This window comes from Chelonia mydas, chromosome 2, assembly GCF_015237465.2.
Source record: "Chelonia mydas isolate rCheMyd1 chromosome 2, rCheMyd1.pri.v2, whole genome shotgun sequence".
In the NCBI taxonomy this organism is placed as follows: Eukaryota; Metazoa; Chordata; order Testudines; family Cheloniidae; genus Chelonia; species Chelonia mydas.
The window spans coordinates 113330906-113348859 of NC_057850.1; the positions used below are offsets into that span (position 1 = coordinate 113330906).

Consider the following 17954-nt stretch of genomic DNA (forward strand, 5'->3'; position numbering starts at 1 on the left):
TTTGAATGTTATAATTCTTGACGGCTGATTTGTGTCCATTTATTCTTTTACTTAGAGACTGTCCCACTGCATGCATCGGATGAAGGGAGCCATAGCCCAGGAAAGCTTATGCTCAAATAAATTGGTTAGTCTCTAAGGTGCCACAAGTCCTCCGGTTCTTTTTGCCGATACAGACTAACAGGGCTGCTACTTTGAAGCTATGTACTCATCCTATGGCTCCCCTCTGCCCATGCGCTCCAGGAACCTCCTTCAGCCTGAGACGTGACCCCGCCCCTTTCTACTGCGCATATCATTATTCAGCCACATTCCTCTCGGCGCAGGCGTAGATTGGTATGTTCCTGTCCTTCACCCCCTTCTCCTCCAATGGATGGAGACGTTACTTAGGGAGTGGAGGAGGTGGGACCCCTCTGTCCAATCGTGCTGGAGTTTGTTAGTTTTGAGAGACTCGTCATTCTTCCTCAGCCTCTTCCTTTCCCGGCGGATTGCCTCCAAAGATGTCAGCTGCGGCGGGGCCCGGGCTGGAGGAGCTGATTTTGTTAGAGACGCTCCTGGGCCTGAAGAAAGGGAACAAGTACGGTGTCCGGGAGGAGCGGAAGGTGAACGATGCGAGGGGAGAACTGGGGACCGACTCGGACATGTGCGCGCGCAACAAACGGACTCTCTTCGCGCCCGCCCCTTTCTCCCTTTGGCGAGCTCGGCCCGGTGCGGCCCCCGGCGTTACCCTCCCCCCCTGTCACTGGCAGTTTGAGTCCCTAGTTAGAGGCGGTGAGTTTCTGCGGCCTCCCCGCTAAAGGGGCGCGGGAGGGGGGAGAAGCAGGAGGCTTCCCCTTCTCCTGGCAGCACGTCTAGGGCTGAGCGCGCAGACAGGACCCTCCCGCCGCAGGGCCGCGATTCGATTCTGGCCGGGTCGGAGCCGACGGAGCCAGCTGGGCCCCCTCAGGCCGGCTCTCGCCAAAGGGCCCCCGACCCCCGGGCTAGGCTTTGCGTGAGGGCCACGGTGCCTGTGGGTCGGGTGACGTGACCAGAGACACCCTCCCCCCAGCTGTGAGCGCCAAAGGGAACAGCCCCTGCCGCAGTGCAGGGTGCATTTATTTATTGGTTCGACATACACACCTGAAGAAGAGCTCTGTGGAGCTCCAAATTTTCTCTCTTTCACTAGCAGAAGTTGGTCCAGTAACATGACCTCACCTACCTTTTTCTAGTTCATATCCTGGGACCAACCCAGCTACAACAACGCTGCTGCCTAGGCTTAGTCAATGAAAAGCAGTGTCAAATCTAAATGGGGGCTGTCCCTTAGTGCACTCTCTTTAACCCCAAAAATTACATATGTCAGAAACCACTCCCCGTCCAGAGTCCTCTCTGGCCACCATAGCTGGCGCAACAAGTGGCATTGCAGCAAAGGTTAACAAAAGTTTGTCCACAGGCTGTCTTTGCAACATGTTAACTACATTGAAACCGATGTAGGTAGGTCAAGCAGTGTGACCCCCTACCATGTATGCAGTATGCTGGTGTTGGCATAGCTTGTTCGTATAAGTATACCATTTTTACTGGTATAACTTTGCTCACTCTCGTGATTGTACAGATTTAAGTATCTTTGCAAAACATAATACTGTAAAATAATTAAATCTATACAAAGACTCATTTGCAGATGATGCCTAAAATGCAACAGACACTTCCCCCTTAATATTGAAGTATAAAAATAGTGCATAACTGTGGGAAGCACATTTGGAAGGAGAACATTGCATGGGGCCACGTGAAAGGTACAATAATTAAGGCTATGATTTAGTCACGGGTATTTTTAGTAAAAGTCATGGGCAGTAAACAAAAATTCATAGCCCCATGACCTGTCCCTGACTTTTACTATAAATACTCCTGACTAAATCGGGGCAGGAGCTACTAGGAAGGGGGACCGCTGGGGTGGGAGCTGGGGGGTGGCTGCTGCTGGAGAGGTGCCCGGGGGCCCGTACCACTGGCCACCTGGGGACTGCAGCGGCAGCCGGTGTGGCTGGCTGCAGAGCCACTGCAGCAGCAGGTGTGGTTGTCCCTGGGGCCACCTGAGCATCAGGCCCCAGAGCCAGCTGTTTGGGAGGCCCTGAGGTCAGTCACACTAGCCGCTGCAGAAGTCACGTACATTGCGAAAAGTCACAGAATCCGTGACTTACACGACCTCCGTGACAGACACGGAGCCTTCACAATAACAAATGGGCTTGCCAATATAAAATCAAAGTAATATTTTGAAATCTGGCCCCAAACACTTGCATATTAATTTCATTCTTTCCAGCTTTGCCTGCCCTTTATGCTCAGGCCTTTGAGTTATTGTGAAGTGGTATTCATTATCTGTTCTTGCAAACATACCATGTTCTCTAGATTTGTTGATCCATCAATGGAGAAGGTAGCATTTTATTTATAATAGTAACATAGGGAACGGGTAGCTTGGTTTTTCAGCATTATGTTTTAAGACTATGGTATGTTCAAGTTTGCTTCTGGCAGCTTTGAAATCACTATTCAAACTAGATCAAGCAGATGCACAAGATGTATTTATCATATTTTCTTATTAATGTATATCTATTTTTCCATTTTACCTCTGAAATTTTTGGCATACTATTTTATCAGGTATTTTGTATTTAGGGTTGGCATAATTTGATTATCATAGAATCATAGAATATCAGGGTTGGAAGGGACCTTAGGAGGTCATCCAGTCCAGCCCCCTGCTCAAAGCAGGACCGATCCCCGACTAAATCATCCCAGCCAGGGCTTTGTCAAGCCTGACCTTAAAAACTTTTAGGGAAGGAGATTCCACCACCTCCCTAGGTAACGCATTCCAATGTTTCACCACCCTCATAGCGAAAAAGTTTTTCCTAATATCCAACCTAAATCTCCCCCACTGCAACTTGAGACCATTACTCCTTGTTCTGTCATCGCCTACCACTGAGAACAGTCTAGAGCCATCCTCTTTGGAACCCCCTTTCAGGTAGTTGAAAGCAACTATCAAATCCCCCCTCATTCTTTTCTTCTGAAGACTAAACATCCCCAGTTCCCTCAGCCTCTCCTCATAAGTCATGTGTTCCAGTCCCCTAATCATTTTTGTTGCCCTCCGCTGGACTCTTTCCAATTTTTCCACATCCTTCTTGTAGTGTGGGGCCCAAAACTGGTCACAGTACTCCAGATGAGGCCTCACCAATGTCAAATAGAGGGGAACGATCACGTCCCTCAATCTGCTGGCAATGCCCCTACTTATACATCCCAAAATGCCATTAGCCTTCTTGGCAACAAGGGCACACTGTTGACTCATATCCAACTTCTCGTCCACTGTAACCCCTAGGTCCTTTTCTGCAGAACTGTTGCCAAGCCATTCGGTCCCTAGTCTGTAGCTGTGCATTGGATTCTTCCGTCCTAAGTGCAGGACTCTGCACTTGTCCTTGTGGAACCTCATCAGATTTCTTTTGGCCCAATCCTCCAATTTGTCTAGGTCCCTCTGTATCCTATCCCTACCCTCCAGCATATCTACCTCTCCTCCCAGTTTAGTGTCATCTGAAAACTTGCTGAGGGTGCAATCCACACCATCCTCCAGATCATTAATGAAGATATTGAACAAAACCGGCCCCAGGACCGACCCCTGGGGCACTCCACTTGATACCGGCTGCCAACTAGACATGGAGTCATTGATCACTACCCGTTGCGCCCGACAATCTAGCCAGCTTTCTATCCACCTTATAGTCCATTCATCCAGCCCATACTTCTTTAACTTGCTGGCAAGAATACTGTGGGAGACCGTGTCAAAAGCTTTGCTAAAGTCAAAGAACAACACGTCCACTGCTTTCCCTTCATCCACAGAGCCAGTTATCTCGTCATAGAAGGCAATTAGATTAGTCAGGCATGACTTGCCCTTGGTGAATCCATGCTGACTGTTCCTGATCAGTTTCCTCTCCTCTAAGTGCTTCAGAATTGATTCCTTGAGGACCTGTTCCATGATTTTTCCAGGGACTGAGGTGAGGCTGACTGGCCTGTAGTTCCCAGGATCCTCCTCCTTCCCTTTTTTAAAGATGGGCACTACATTAGCCTTTTTCCAGTCATCTGGAACCTCCCCTGATCGCCATGAGTTTTCAAAGATAATGGCCAATGGCTCTGCAATCACATCCGCCAACTCCTTTAGCACTCTCGGATGCAACGCATCCGGCCCCATGGACTTGTGCTCGTCCAGCTTTTCTAAATAGTCCCGAACCACTTCTTCCTTCACAGAGGGCTGGTCACCTCCTCCCCATGCTGTGCTGCCCAGTGTGGTAGTCTGGGAGCTGACCTTGTTCGTGAAGACAGAGGCAAAAAGCATTGAGTACATTTTCTTTTTCCACATCCTCTGTCACTAGGTTGCCTCCCTCATTCAGTAAGGGGCCCACACTTTCCTTGACTTTTTTCTTGTTGCTAACATATCTGAAGAAACCCTTCTTGTTATTCTTAACATCTCTTGCTAGCTGCAACTCCAGGTGTGATTTGGCCTTCCTGATTTCACTCCTGCAAGCCTGAGCAATATTTTTATACTCATCCCTGGTCATTTGTCCAATCTTCCACTTCTTGTTTAATTCCATCTTCTCTACATGGCAACCTTTATCAGTTTTTACTGCCTGGAAAGAGCAGACTTCTGGCTCAGTACTGCTGTAAACAAGTAGTTGTTGCCAAAAACGAATTTCCCCATACTGTTACTCACACCTTGTTGTCAGCTGTTTGAAATGGATCACCTTGATTACATTGGCCTCGTTACCACTACAAAAGTGATTTTTCCTCTGTTGGTATTCTACTGTTGAGATTAGCTCATTTCCACTTTAATTGAATTGTCTTGTTAGCACTGACCCCCACTTGGTAAGGCAACTCCCATCTGTTCATGTACTGTGTATATATACCTGCTTACTGTATTTTCCACTCCATGCATCTGATGAAGTTGGTTTTAGCCCACCAAAGCTTATGCCCAAATATATTTGTTAGTCTCTAAGGTGCCACAAGTACTCCTTGTTGTTTTTTCCGGAATAAGTGTGCCTTATTCCAAATTAGCTTAATTCACTGGCACACTATTGGAAACGCAGGGTGCTCATGAAGTGTGAGTCTCCTAGTTTCCACTGTTACTAGTTGAACTGTCCTCAGACTTACCTAGCATGGGGTAAAGATTCATACAGCATTTGTATCTCATTTTCTCCTCTTGGAGCAGCATTTGCAGTTACTTGGCAATGTGTCTTCAGGAGGTGGTTGAACAACTTAACAATTATTTATATAGGAGTTCACAGGAACAGAGAACGTGTGCTATATTTAAAGGGTATCACAAAAAAACCCAAGTAATTTCACTGCTATAAATTAAGGTTTTTAAAATTTAATACTAAACTATAGCTTAACCCTAAGCTTGGAGAAGTGCAATACAGAATTTTTTTTTTTTAAGGTGGAACAATACATTTGCAGTTGCTCCTGAAACAGCTTCCTCATAGTAACTTAATCACTAGACTTGTATAACTCCAGTCATCTATCTTGCTGAGTTATGTCCTTACCTCTAACTGTGTAAAGTCACAACTTTCACAACAGTTAAGCAGTTATTTAGAATAAGCATTGAAAAAGTCTGACAGATATGATTTATTTGTGGCTGTCCAGAAAAGTTGGATATTTGCTGATTCTATAATCTGAAGTTTTTTTTACACTTCGAACTGTGTATCAAAGGCTACCCATGAAGATTTCTGGTCCACAATAGTTCTTATTTTGATGCTCACTAATTTTGGCCTGGGTTGGTTATATTGAACTAGAAATATGTATATGTTCTGTCTTGTATGTATATCTTATTTGTTTTCCTGCCATGGAAACTGAAAAAAAATCAGCCCAAGGATTAAGAATAAATGTAAATATTTTCCATCAGGACTTTGGAGCGGAGCCTGGAGCTGGAGCACGGAGCAGCTCCGGAGCAGTGGAGCTGCAGGTTTTTGCCTGGAGCTGGAGCGGAGCCGGAGCGCAGCTCCAAAGCCCTATTTTCCATGTGAAGTAGTATTCTTAGCATTCATGCTTTTAATTGCCTAATTAAAACGAAAGGTTTCAGAATAAAGTGAACATACTGGGATAGCATATAGTGAGGTTGTTTAACAAAGGCTAACCTTTGAACATGCAAACTTACATGGTATTTGTTTTCTTCTAGATTCCAGTTCTTCAGACAAACAATGGTTCCAGTCTAACAGGATTGACTACTATAGCCACCCATCTAGTCAAACAAGCTAAGAAAGAACAGCTACTTGGAAGTACTGCAGAAGAGAAAGCAATAGTTCAACAGTGGTTAGAATACAGAGTAACTCAAATAGCTGGACATTCTAATAAAGAAGATATAAGAATAATTCTGAAGGTAAGGATAACTTAATTGCTTTACCATCAGAATATTGAATTTTGGGGTGACTGGACACTAAAGCTGTTGTGTTGGGGACAATATATTCATGTACATATATGTATTTACTTTAGTAATAAAATGAGTAGATATTAATGATCTCAAATCATTTGCCATTAAATTAGTTGCTTTCTTTTCACTTTATTGAAGAAACAACCTGAAATTGAAGGAAATGGCTTTAACTATAGAATACATAAAGCAATCCTCCTGCTCTACTGTAAAAACTTAATATGTAAGAATGTAATGGAGAGGGAATGTAATTGTGCCTATAAAGTTCAGAGAATGTTTAATTATTTAGTCTCTTCTACATCTTGAAAGACTACAGTTTCCTCACATCTGTAAGCTACTATTGAAGTCCCAATATATATAAATTGGCCTGCACTCTGATTCAAGATGACATTTGTTTTGTTGTTATTGAGAACGACTCTGCTTCAAAAACAAGGTGGGATCTACTCCAAGCCTTGATATTATGATGATTGGATAAATGGATGGATGGATGCCAAGATGAGTTAATATGCAATTTGATATGTGAGATGGTGATAAGCGAAAGCATAGAGGGAAATTTCCATAAATTCATGTTTTCATATTTATAAACTACAAATGTACGGAATTTTTACTGAGTGTTCCTCACTGCCTTAGACTTCAAAAATTGCTCTCCCTTATCTTCAGAAGCTGTGGTTGGGAGGGGAAAAGGTACCATTAAGTTTTACCCAGTTAAAATTAAACTAAAATCCTTTTTTCCATTTTGCTTCTTCAGACTTCTTGAGCCCTGTCATCAAAAATGCCAAAAGTAGTTTAATTTTAACTATCATATCAGGGTATGAGGTTAAAGAGGCCTAATTTGATTATTAAAAGTGTACAACATGGCATTGAAATCTTATATAATTTCTATGCAGTTCTCTGTCTTCAAATTTAAAAAGTTTCAATAATTCTATATGGAAAGTACAAAATGTCTGATGTTTCTACAGAAACGTCTACACTGCAATTAAAAACTCATGACTGGCCAATGCCAGCTGACTCGGACTTATGGGGATCAGGTTGCAGGGCTATTTCATTACAGTGTACACTTCTGGGCTCAGGCTGGAGCCATGGCTGGTTAAAACTTTTTCATCAAACTTTCTGAATGAAAAATGGCTTTTTGAAGGAAACACATTTTCATGATTTTTTTTTTTTTCTTTAACTCAATGAATCAAAAAACTTGTGGGTAGACCTGGGTGAATAACACTGTTCTCCCCTCCCCCCCACTCTCCCCCAGTTAGTAAAAGCAAAGGAAATAAAGCTACTGTAGGTGGTGCCTTACTTCTCCATCCCCCTTCCCTTTAACCTTTTACCCAGTGGTTAGGACTCTCACCTGGGATGTGCAGGGAGACTCAGGTTTGAATCCCTTCTTTGGAGCATGGACTTGTTCCTCGGTCAGGAACAAAAAAATGAAACACATTTTTCATTTGTAAAAAAAAAAGTTCAATTTTTGAACATTACAAATCTCTTTTGTTCAGAAGTTTTTCATGGAAAACACTTAATGTTTTTTGACCACCTCTAGTCCTGATTATGCAAACTGCTTCATATGGGCAGAGCCCTGCTGAGTTCGGTGTGTGTACCCATGTTGGTATAGGTTTCAGAGTAGTAGCTGTGTTAGTCTGTATCCGCAAAAAGAAAAGGAGTGGCACCTTAGAGACTAACAAATTTATTTGAGCATAAGCTTTTGTGAGCTACAGCTCACTTCATCGGATGCATGCCGTGGAAAATACAGTGGGGAGATTTATATACACAGAGAACATGAAATAATGGGTGTTACCATACACACTGTAACAAGAGTGATCAGGTAAGGTGAGCTATTACCAGCAGGAGGGGCTGGGGGGGGGGGGGGGGACCTTTTGTAGTGATAATCAAGGTGGGCCATTTCCAGCAGTTGACAAGAACGTGAGAGGAACAGTGTGGGGGGGAGAATAAACATGGGGAAATAGTTTTACTTTGTGTAATGACACATCCACTCCCAGTCTTTATTCAAGCCTAAGTTAATTGTCTCCAGTTTGCAAATTAATTCCAATTCAGCAGTCTCTCGTTGGAGTCTGTTTTTGAAGTTTTTTTGTTGAAGAATTGCCACTTTTAGGTCTGTAATTGAGTGACCAAAGAGATTGAAGTGTTCTCCAACTGGTTTTTGAATGTTGGTATATGGGCTCGTCTGCACAAAGCGGCTTGTAGGATTCCTGCCTTAGATTGTAAACTCATTGGGGCGAGGATCTTGTGTGGTTGCTCAGCGCCCAGAACAGAGGGGGCCATGATCATGACTGGGACATCTTGGCCTTACTGAAATATAAATATTTAATAGTAACATCAGTAAAACAGCCAAGGTTATGGAGAGCAAAATGATTTCACTATAAGGCATGCTTGATTATCATTGCTTTGGAAAGTGAATCTGTTTTAAGTGTGTTTTTAAAAAATAAATAACAAGTTAATATTTCAGGTTGTAGGCTGTTCTCTTAGCTGTAAATATAAGAAGTAGATATTTATAGACTCAATCACTATTACTACATTTATTCAGTCTTGTTTATGGTTTGCAGAAAGTATTCTGATTGCTGGGTTTTGCTGTGTACTTACATTGTGAATACTAGAATCATGGCTTTACAACTCCTTTCAACTGGTGTACTATGTTATGTCTGCTAACCATACACACTTTCCCTTTCAATTTAGTCTAAGACTATATGAATTTAAATCTGTACTTTTTTTATTTTAATTTTCTTCTTCTTTTGGAATACAGATTAAAAGGCAGATTTTTTCAACTTGACCATAACCAGGTTTCCACGATGTTGCAGGCGTAATTGCTTGACATTTGGATATCAAAGTACCATTTTATGTCTGCAGATCAGGTACTTAGGTATTAAATGACCTAAATTCTGGACACAAAAGCAGTCTTAGGGTCAGGTTTTTATAACTCTGGTCTATCTGACAACTTTCACATTACAGTTTTGATCTTAGCGGTAGTGGTAGTGTGGGAAAGAGAAATTGTCTTACACATTTTGTATTTCAATATTGTATGTAAATTATTGTTTTCAAACAAAATAAAAACGTCACTCCTAGTACTATAAGGTGGATGTTGGGAAAGGAAGAAGAGTCTCAGCACTTAATTTTAACCAGTGATAGCAATTTTCCTGGAGATACTCATATTGGGTGATGGGTGGCCAGAGTCCTTGCTGACACAATACTGCATGAAATACTGCATCTGTAGAAATGTTCCTAAAGAACAGTAGTTATTTCTTTGCTTCTATCTGTTCCTCTTGCCACCATGAGTTAATAGTTGGAACAAGAGACAGCCTAGTACTGAGGTAGATAAGTATCCTGTGCCAAAAGGGAATCTGGGAAAAGAACTAAAGTAGGCAGGCAAGTCTGAGATTGTGGTTTTACAGTGTGTCTGCATAGTGGCAGTCTTGGGACAGTTGCAGCCTAAAGCTGCAATTTGTAATGAGCTCTGTGTTGCATGTGCCAAAAGCAGTTCAGTCACGTCTGCTGTAAACTAGGCTGCCTCTAGTTGGCTCTCAAATGAGATGCTACAACTCTGTAAAACCTCAGTAACAAAACTGTTTAGTGCAGGGGTGGCCAGCCTGTGGCTCCGGAGCCACATGTGCTCTTCGAAGTTAATATGCAGCTCCTTGCATAGGTGCTGACTCTGGGGCTGGAGCTACAGGCGCCAACTTTCCACTGCTCAACCCCAGGCACTGCCCCCACTCCACGCCTTGCTCCTCCCCTCTCCATCCCAGAGCCTCCTGTACACTCTGAAATAGCTGATCACAGTGGGCAGGAGGCACGGGGAGGGAGGGGGAGGTGCTGATGGGCAGGGCTGCCGGCAGGCAGGAGGTGCTGAGGGGGGGAACACTGATGGGGGCTGCTGATGTATTACTGTGGCTCTTTGACCATGTATATTGGTAAATTCTGGGTTTTTCTCAGGCTCAGGTTGACCACCCCTGGTTTAGTGCTTGTTAAAAGATTCTGAAACAAAGGTCTTGTTGAGAAGAAAATGTATAGAATACTCAAACTGATCTTTCTTCCTTTTTCAAAGAGAACTCCTGCATAGCATCAAAACAATCTTGTTAATTATTTGCATTGCCTTGACTAGGGTTTTAATTTTTTTTTCATAACATGGACTGTGTTATTGAGAGAGTCTCAGGGACCACTGTTCTGTCCATTCACAAGCAAATAACTTCCTTGTGGCAACTACAGCACTTGTGTATGTGGAGAAGTTAGAAAAAATACACATTCTTTTACCTTCAATATAAATGTTTGTCTTTAGTGCAATTTACTTCTTTCAAAATCTCCTGTTGCTCTTCAGTTCATCTTCTCTTCACGTATGTTCTGTTCCTTTTTCTCCTCCCTTGCATGTCCTTCTCTGCTGCCTGGTCATTTCTGATGATACAAAGGAAGAAGGGCCTTAAAAATTTAATTTGGCAAAAAAAAAATCTACTAATCTGCAAGTCTTCAGATGCATATTTCAAATTATCAGGCCCTTCTTTCAAAATATGACTGTCACCTTGGGTGCAGGGCTTCATGGCTCCAATCTTACGGAATGTGTAAGAAGGTCTAAACAACAATTAAGGACCTTCTGTCTGAAGACTGTGAACTGCATTTTTTGAAGGATTTGAGCACAACTATCAACCCTCAGCATATGCATACCAGCCCCAACAAGGAAGCAGACCAGAACCCAAAGTTTCACCAGACAAGAGGCTTCAACTTATTACTACAATCCGCAGAGAATGTTGGAACCCCGCCAGGGAAGAAACTGAAGTTCCAATGCAAGAGACCTTGAGCTGCCTTTTCCTTCTCCTGCTGTATGCCTTGTGTTTTCCTTATGTCAGCAAGTTTGAGAACCCTTCAAGAGCTGATCAGAATAGTTTCAGGATGTGTACCCCTTTCTCCTCCTCCTCTCTTGGCAACTACCTTTTATTTTTGGAAGACCTGGATTCAGATCACTCAGACAAATTGGTCCTTGAAACTAAGGGTATTCTATCCAATTTCAGTCACTCCCTCCTCCACCCTCCTTCCCCATCCCTTTTTCAGGAATCCCTCTCATAAGATACTGTTAAAACAAGAAGTGGACTCTTTCTGAAGCTTGGAGCACTGGAAGAGGTACCCTAGAATTCAGACGTAAAGGGTATTATCCCATTACTTCATAATCCCAAAGAAGAAAGATAGCTGGTGTCCTATTCTAGACTAGAGATGTCTCAGAAGATAGGTCTATTGTTTCAGGTTCAGGATGGTAACTCTGGCCTCAATTATCCTTCATTAGATCCTCAAGATTGGTTCACGATTCTCAGCTTTCAGGACACAGATCAATTCATTGGATCATACAGCTCTTCACCACGCTGGGGATCAAGATCAACAGGAAAATAATCCACACTTTTACTGATCCAGATTGTAGAATTCATAGGAACTACGTTAAGATCTTGTTGACTTCAAATCTATCATAGGAGAGGTACCAGACCATAGTGAGTTTCCTTGATCATCAGCATGCTAACCTAAAGATGTCCATAAGAGCATGTCTCAGGTTCCTGTGTCATGTGGTCTATTGCACCTGTGTCACTTAGCGTGCCAGACTTCACATGTGCTCCATGTAAGGGTGGTTGAAATCAGTATATCTACCAAGCAGTCTCCACATGGGCTTGAAAGTGAAGCTCTCAGAAGAAGTCCTCTCCTCCTTAGATTAATGGAAGGATCTGCTTCACGTGTGCAATAGAATACCTTTTGCTGCACCATTGCCTACCAAGATGCTCAAAATAAATGTCTTGGAACTCAGAGCCATGTCTAGCATGACATATCTACCCATGTTACAAGGATCCATGATCCAAATGATGACTGATACAGCACCCCAGCCATGCATGGTGTTAACTGGGAGAGAGGTATATGGTCATCTCCGCTTTGCCAAGAAGCCATAGTCTCTGGGATGGCTGTATTTGTCATATCACACCAATGGCTCTGCATCTTTTGCAAGCACAGAATGCCCTCATTGATCAGTTCAGCAGACAACTCTGAGACAACCATGAGTGGACTATAAAAGACTCAATCCTGTGGAACATATTTTGGAAGGGTGTCTTTGTCCATAAATAGACTTACATGCCACAGTTCAGAACAAGGAATGCCCTATATTCTGCTCTAGATGCCTTCCTCATCTCGTGGGTACTGGGACTGATGTATGCCTTCTGCCAATCCCCTTAATACCATGGATCCAAAGGAAACTCAGACAAGATTCATCCTCTGTGATTGACCCAGATTGGCCCAGCTCTTCTGGTACACAGACCTGGTGAACCTGTCAGCTCATGTCCTATCACACTACTTGTTCTCTTGACATAGTTTCACAAAACTGAGGTCAGATCTCATGCCCAAATCCAGCATCTTTACATCTGACAGTCTGGATTCTGGCTTATTAACTACCACCAAAAGAACCTGTTTAGCTAAAGTCCAGAACATCTTGGTACATAGTATAAGTTCTAACTTTATGCAGCAAAATGGAAAAGGCTTTCTATTTTGGATAGCATAGCATCACCTGTTTTCCTTGGAAGCTTCTGGTTCCACTATTCTGGACTATTTAAAAGCTCTGAAACATTCAGAACTTTCTGTTCTATACGGGTCCAACCATAATTGCACATCATCCTCTTATCCAGAGCCATGCTGTGGCAAGATTCTTTACTAAAATCTCAGTAACATTTTAGAGATTCTGCCGCAATGAGTCCAGCTGCTTAAAGCAAAAAAAACTAATCCCAAGACAATTGATATGTAGTCTAAGTACTTGGATGGATGTGTAATCAATGTGCAGTATTAACACATTCATAGGGAGGAAGGGAACCATATGGCAACTAACATTTCTGTGAAGGATAACCCTAAAAGAAGAGTTACGGGGAAGTACACAGGTTGGATAAAAATCAATTATTGTTTTTAATGGATTTTTAAAATTTTATTTAAACCTGTATTTAACATTAAATTTGAAATTATGACAACCTGTGTCACGGCTTAACCTTACTATCTGTTCAAATCATTTCAATTAAATAAATAAAAAAAATACTAAACAGTACGTGCTTCTTACCAAGCTTTAAAGAAAGTCAGATCCCTGTACTGGTGAAAATCACTGGCTAAGCACTGGGAACAGGGATTTACTGAAGTTCCACACAGCTTTTGACATCAGTAGCCCTCTCTTGCAGATATAGAGAATAAACTGAAATGAAGAAAATATTCAGCTAGTTCAATGACTAGTTGATGGATGTAGAAGCCCTCTACACCAACATTCCACACAAAGATGGACTATAAGCTATCAGGAACAATATCCCCGATAATGTCACGGCAAACCTGGTGGCTGACCTTTGTGACTTTGTCCTCACCCACAACTATTTCACATTTGGGGACAATATATACCTTCAATTCAGCGGCACTGCTATGGGTACCCACATGGCCCCACAGTATGCTAACATTTTTATGGCTGACTTAGAACAACGCTTCCTTAGCTCTTGTCCCCTAACTCTACTTGCGCTACATTGATGACATCTTCATCATCTGGACCCATGGAAAAGAAGCCCTTGAGGAATTCCACCGTGATTTCAACAATTTCCATCCCACCATCAACCTCAGCCTAGACCAATCCACAGAAGTGGTCCATTTCCTGAACACTACTGTGCTAATAAGCGATGGTCACATAACCACCACCCTATACGAGAAACCTACTGACCGCTATACTTACCTACATGCCTCCAGCTTCCACCCAGGACACACCATGCAATCCATTGTCTACAGCCAGACTCTGTGATACAACCGCATTTGGTCCAACCCCTCAGACAGAGACAAACGCCTACAAGATCTCTATCAAGCATTCTTAAAACTACAGTACCCACCTGCTGAAGTGAAAAAACAGATTGACAGAGCCAGAAGAGAACCCAGAAGTCACCTACTACAGGACAGGCCCAACAAAGAAAATAACAGAACACCATTAGCTGTCACCTTCAGCCCCCAACTAAAACCTCTCCAGCGCATCATCAAAGACTTACAACCTATCCTGAAAAATGATACTTCACTCTCTCAGATCTTGGAAGACAGACCAGTCCTCGCTTACCGACAGCCGCCCAACCTGAAGCAAATACTCGCCAGCAACCACACAACAAAAACACTAACCCAGGAACCTATCCTTGCAACAAAGCCCGATGCCAACTCTGTCCACATATTTATTCAAGTGACACCATCCTAGGGCCTAATCACGTTAGCCACGCCGTCGGAGGCTCGTTCACCTGCACATCTACCAGTGTGATATATGCCATCATGTGCCAGCAAAGCCCCTCTGCCATGTACATTGATCAAACCGGACAGTCTCTATGCAAAACAATAAATGGACACATCTGACATCAGGAATCATAACATTCAAAAACCGGTAGGAGAACACGTCAATCTCTCTGGCCACTCAGTAAAAGATTTAAGGGTGGCAGTTTTGCAACAGAAAAGCTTCAAAACTAGACTCCCAATGAGAAACTGCTGAGCTTGAATTAATATCCAAACTAGATACCATTAACTTGGATTTGAATAGAGACTGGGAGTGGCTGGGTCATTACACATATTGAATCTATTTCCCTAAGTTAAGTATCCTCACGCTTTCTTGTCAACTGTCTAAATGGGCCATCTTGATTATCACTACAAAAGTATTTTTTTTCCTGCTGATAATAGCTCATCTTAACTAATTAGCCTCTCACAGTTTGTATGGCAACTTCCAACTTGTGTGTGTGTGTGTGTGTGTGTGTGTGTGTATATATATAATCTTCTTACTATATATTCCATTCTATGCATCCGATGAAGTGGGCTGTAGCCCACGAAAGCTTATGCTCTAATAAATGTGTTAGTCTCTAAGGTGCTACAGGTACTCCTGTTCTTTTTGCAGATACAGATTAACACGGCTGGTACTCTGAAAAATAACACAAGTAAATAGTCAACCATCTAGTAAATAAGAAATGCATCATTCTCCATTTTCTAACATAATAAAAATGTGAAAATTAATCTGAGTAAATGTGAGTTAAGCTGTATACTTAAATGTGTGTAAATGTAGTATATCCTGATTGCTAAAAAGCAGCAAATTTAGTGTAAAGGCTGTATTTTAATTGCAAAACAATCGGTTAACCTTGGCTTAAATCTGTTTTTTCTGCTTGCTGATTTTAAATCATTTGATTTAAATCTTTTTTTTATGTAAACAAGTCCACTCTGGGAGATCGTCTGTCATATCTTTTAGGTTATTGGTTTGACTAAGATCCCCAGGACCTGAGGAAGAGTTCAGTTCAGTATCGCTGCCATTTAAGAATGCATTGCTTTCTAGAAACTTTAGAATTAGTGTGCTCCTGCAGGCTATTGGGTAGGAGTATAAGTGAACTCCTCCATGGGAATCCTTTTAGTAGCCCATGATGCAGGAAATGAACCAAACACTCCCAAAGTATTCAGAAAATAACAAACAATCTCAGCCTATACTGCAGCATTATAGAAGTAGCATAAGCTGCTGCTTCATAATATAAACTTAAATATTATATTACCAAGTAGGAATCCTGTCAAATGATAGCCAAAGCACAGGGGAGAAAACTTAACCCTTATTCCTCTGAAAATAAAGCACACTGATCCAATAAATTAACTCATCATTTTGATTCCATCTGGTGTCCCATATTCTACAATTTTTCAAAGTAGAACTCAGTGTGTCGATTTTTAGATTTTATAAAAGAAGTGGAGTATTTTTGAAATGTTATGAATATTTGGATGTATAACATTAAGCAGACTTGCTCAGTAATGTAACTAAGGAGCAAACTTTTTTTATGATCTTATCTTACCGTTCCTAACATGTAAGCAGTACTGTGTGTGCATAACTGTTTTTTGCAGAAACTAATGGCATCTGCCTTTTAGAAAGATTTCCAATGCCAAAAACAATGCAATCAGTATCCAGTAACTTTTCTGAAGAAATTTTGTTCACTGAAGTACAAGTAAAAGCGGTGATATTATCATGGATGGTATTAGATATTTAGCTTCTAATTTTCACAATGAAGATTTTATAATTTTATGCAGGATGTGGAAAAATATTGGGGGGAGACAACTAGAACTGGATCTCTGATATTCTGATTGAATTCAACAGGTTTACAGTTATTTCGTTATGACTGTAAAGCTGCATTTAGTAAGTGACACAACAAAAAAAGTTGTCTGGAGACTGATTATTAATATATTTTTATGCAAGGTGATATGTAGCCTTTTAGTAAATTGATTTACAGATTAGGTCTGCAAGCTTTTTCCCTTAACACTGCATTAGCCTTTGCATTTTTGTGTGACTAAACAATTTCTATAATACCTTTGTTGTCCCCCTTGATATTTAAAGTAATATGAGACCTAAATAATATGAAGAAGGCAGCAAATCTAAATTAAAAAAGAAAGCTATATAGCTAGCAGCAAGTGACCTTATAGAGTTTACACTGTGTAGGGGTTAACGTTTTCCCTGATTTACTATATAAATAGAAATCAACACAGAGAACATTCAGCAATTGCAAAAGTGCAGAAGACAGTCAAGAAGAGGATACAAATAGTAAATTGGCATAATGGAGTCAAAATTTGCCAAATTCTTCAAATGTGATATCAAATCACTTGTAAATTCTCACCATTGTAGTAGTTTTTGTGCTGTAGTATCCCCCAAAAATGGATTATGAGCTGCTCCATAGTTAATGCTGAAGCTAATTTCTAATTACAAAGCTGATTATCAGCCCCATTCCCCTTGCCCCAGATTTCCTCAAAAAGAAGCCAGTCTGACTGAAAAGGAATATTCCAGATAGCATTCCAGGATATATATTTTTAGGGAAACTTGGAAACATCAGAAAAGGTATTGTAAAGTTGTGTTTTTAAAAAGTCTTTGACTTTTTTAAAATTTTGTTGTTTTGTTGGCCTTATAAAGGAGAAGAGCCTTCCTGGTTTTGGTGGGGTGGGTACCCAGGGTATTGAAAAAATGTGTAATAAGTAAGTGATTGGGTGAACATCCTGCCTATCTTAGAATCAGAGTATGGGGTCCTGAATTTTCTCTTTAGAGTAGGTCTTAGAGGGAGGTGGCACAGGAAGACTGAAAGAAATATATTGAGGAGAGGAAGAAGTGTACACGCCTTCACTCTCTCCCTGCCTCAACCTAGCAGAGGAATAAGGTCAGAAAGCTACCAGATTCAAGAGGAACTGCAAAACTGAGCATTTTACTATAGTGTTTAGAAGAGACACATAGTATTTTAAAGATTGTTCAGTTTGTTCCTCCACTCCTGACCCATCTCTTGTTTGCTATTTTGCTTTTCTTGTCTTGTTTAGTGGGGTGGGAAATTGGATACAGGGGAGGATAGGAGCCTTGGAGGGGAGCAGAAGACTGGTGAGACATGGGAAGAATGCAGAGAACAGGATGGGATACAAGAGAGGCATGAAAGGGGTGAGGTGCAGGGCGCTGGGAGATATGGAAAAGGACAAAGAAAAACAAGGTGTTTTATGTGTATTAAGCTTTGGATACTTAGAATTCTCTAGATATAGAACTTTTTTTCACTGT

The 17954-nt window shown here is 41.7% G+C and overlaps 1 protein-coding gene across 2 annotated transcripts in view; it reads left to right on the plus strand.

Moving 5' to 3' along the window:
- Positions 1-352: 352 nt before the first annotated feature.
- EEF1E1 (eukaryotic translation elongation factor 1 epsilon 1) overlaps positions 353-17954 on the plus strand; it is a 29981-nt gene continuing 12379 nt past the window's right edge. Inside the window, exons 1-2 of one of the 2 annotated variants that reach the window (XM_043540139.1) lie at positions 353-596; positions 6161-6361. In XM_043540139.1, the coding sequence (XP_043396074.1) occupies positions 495-596; positions 6161-6361 (303 nt within the window). In that variant the 5' untranslated portion in view covers positions 353-494. The remainder of the gene's footprint in view (positions 597-6160; positions 6362-17954) is intronic. The other variant, XM_007064253.4, reaches the window with a different exon arrangement.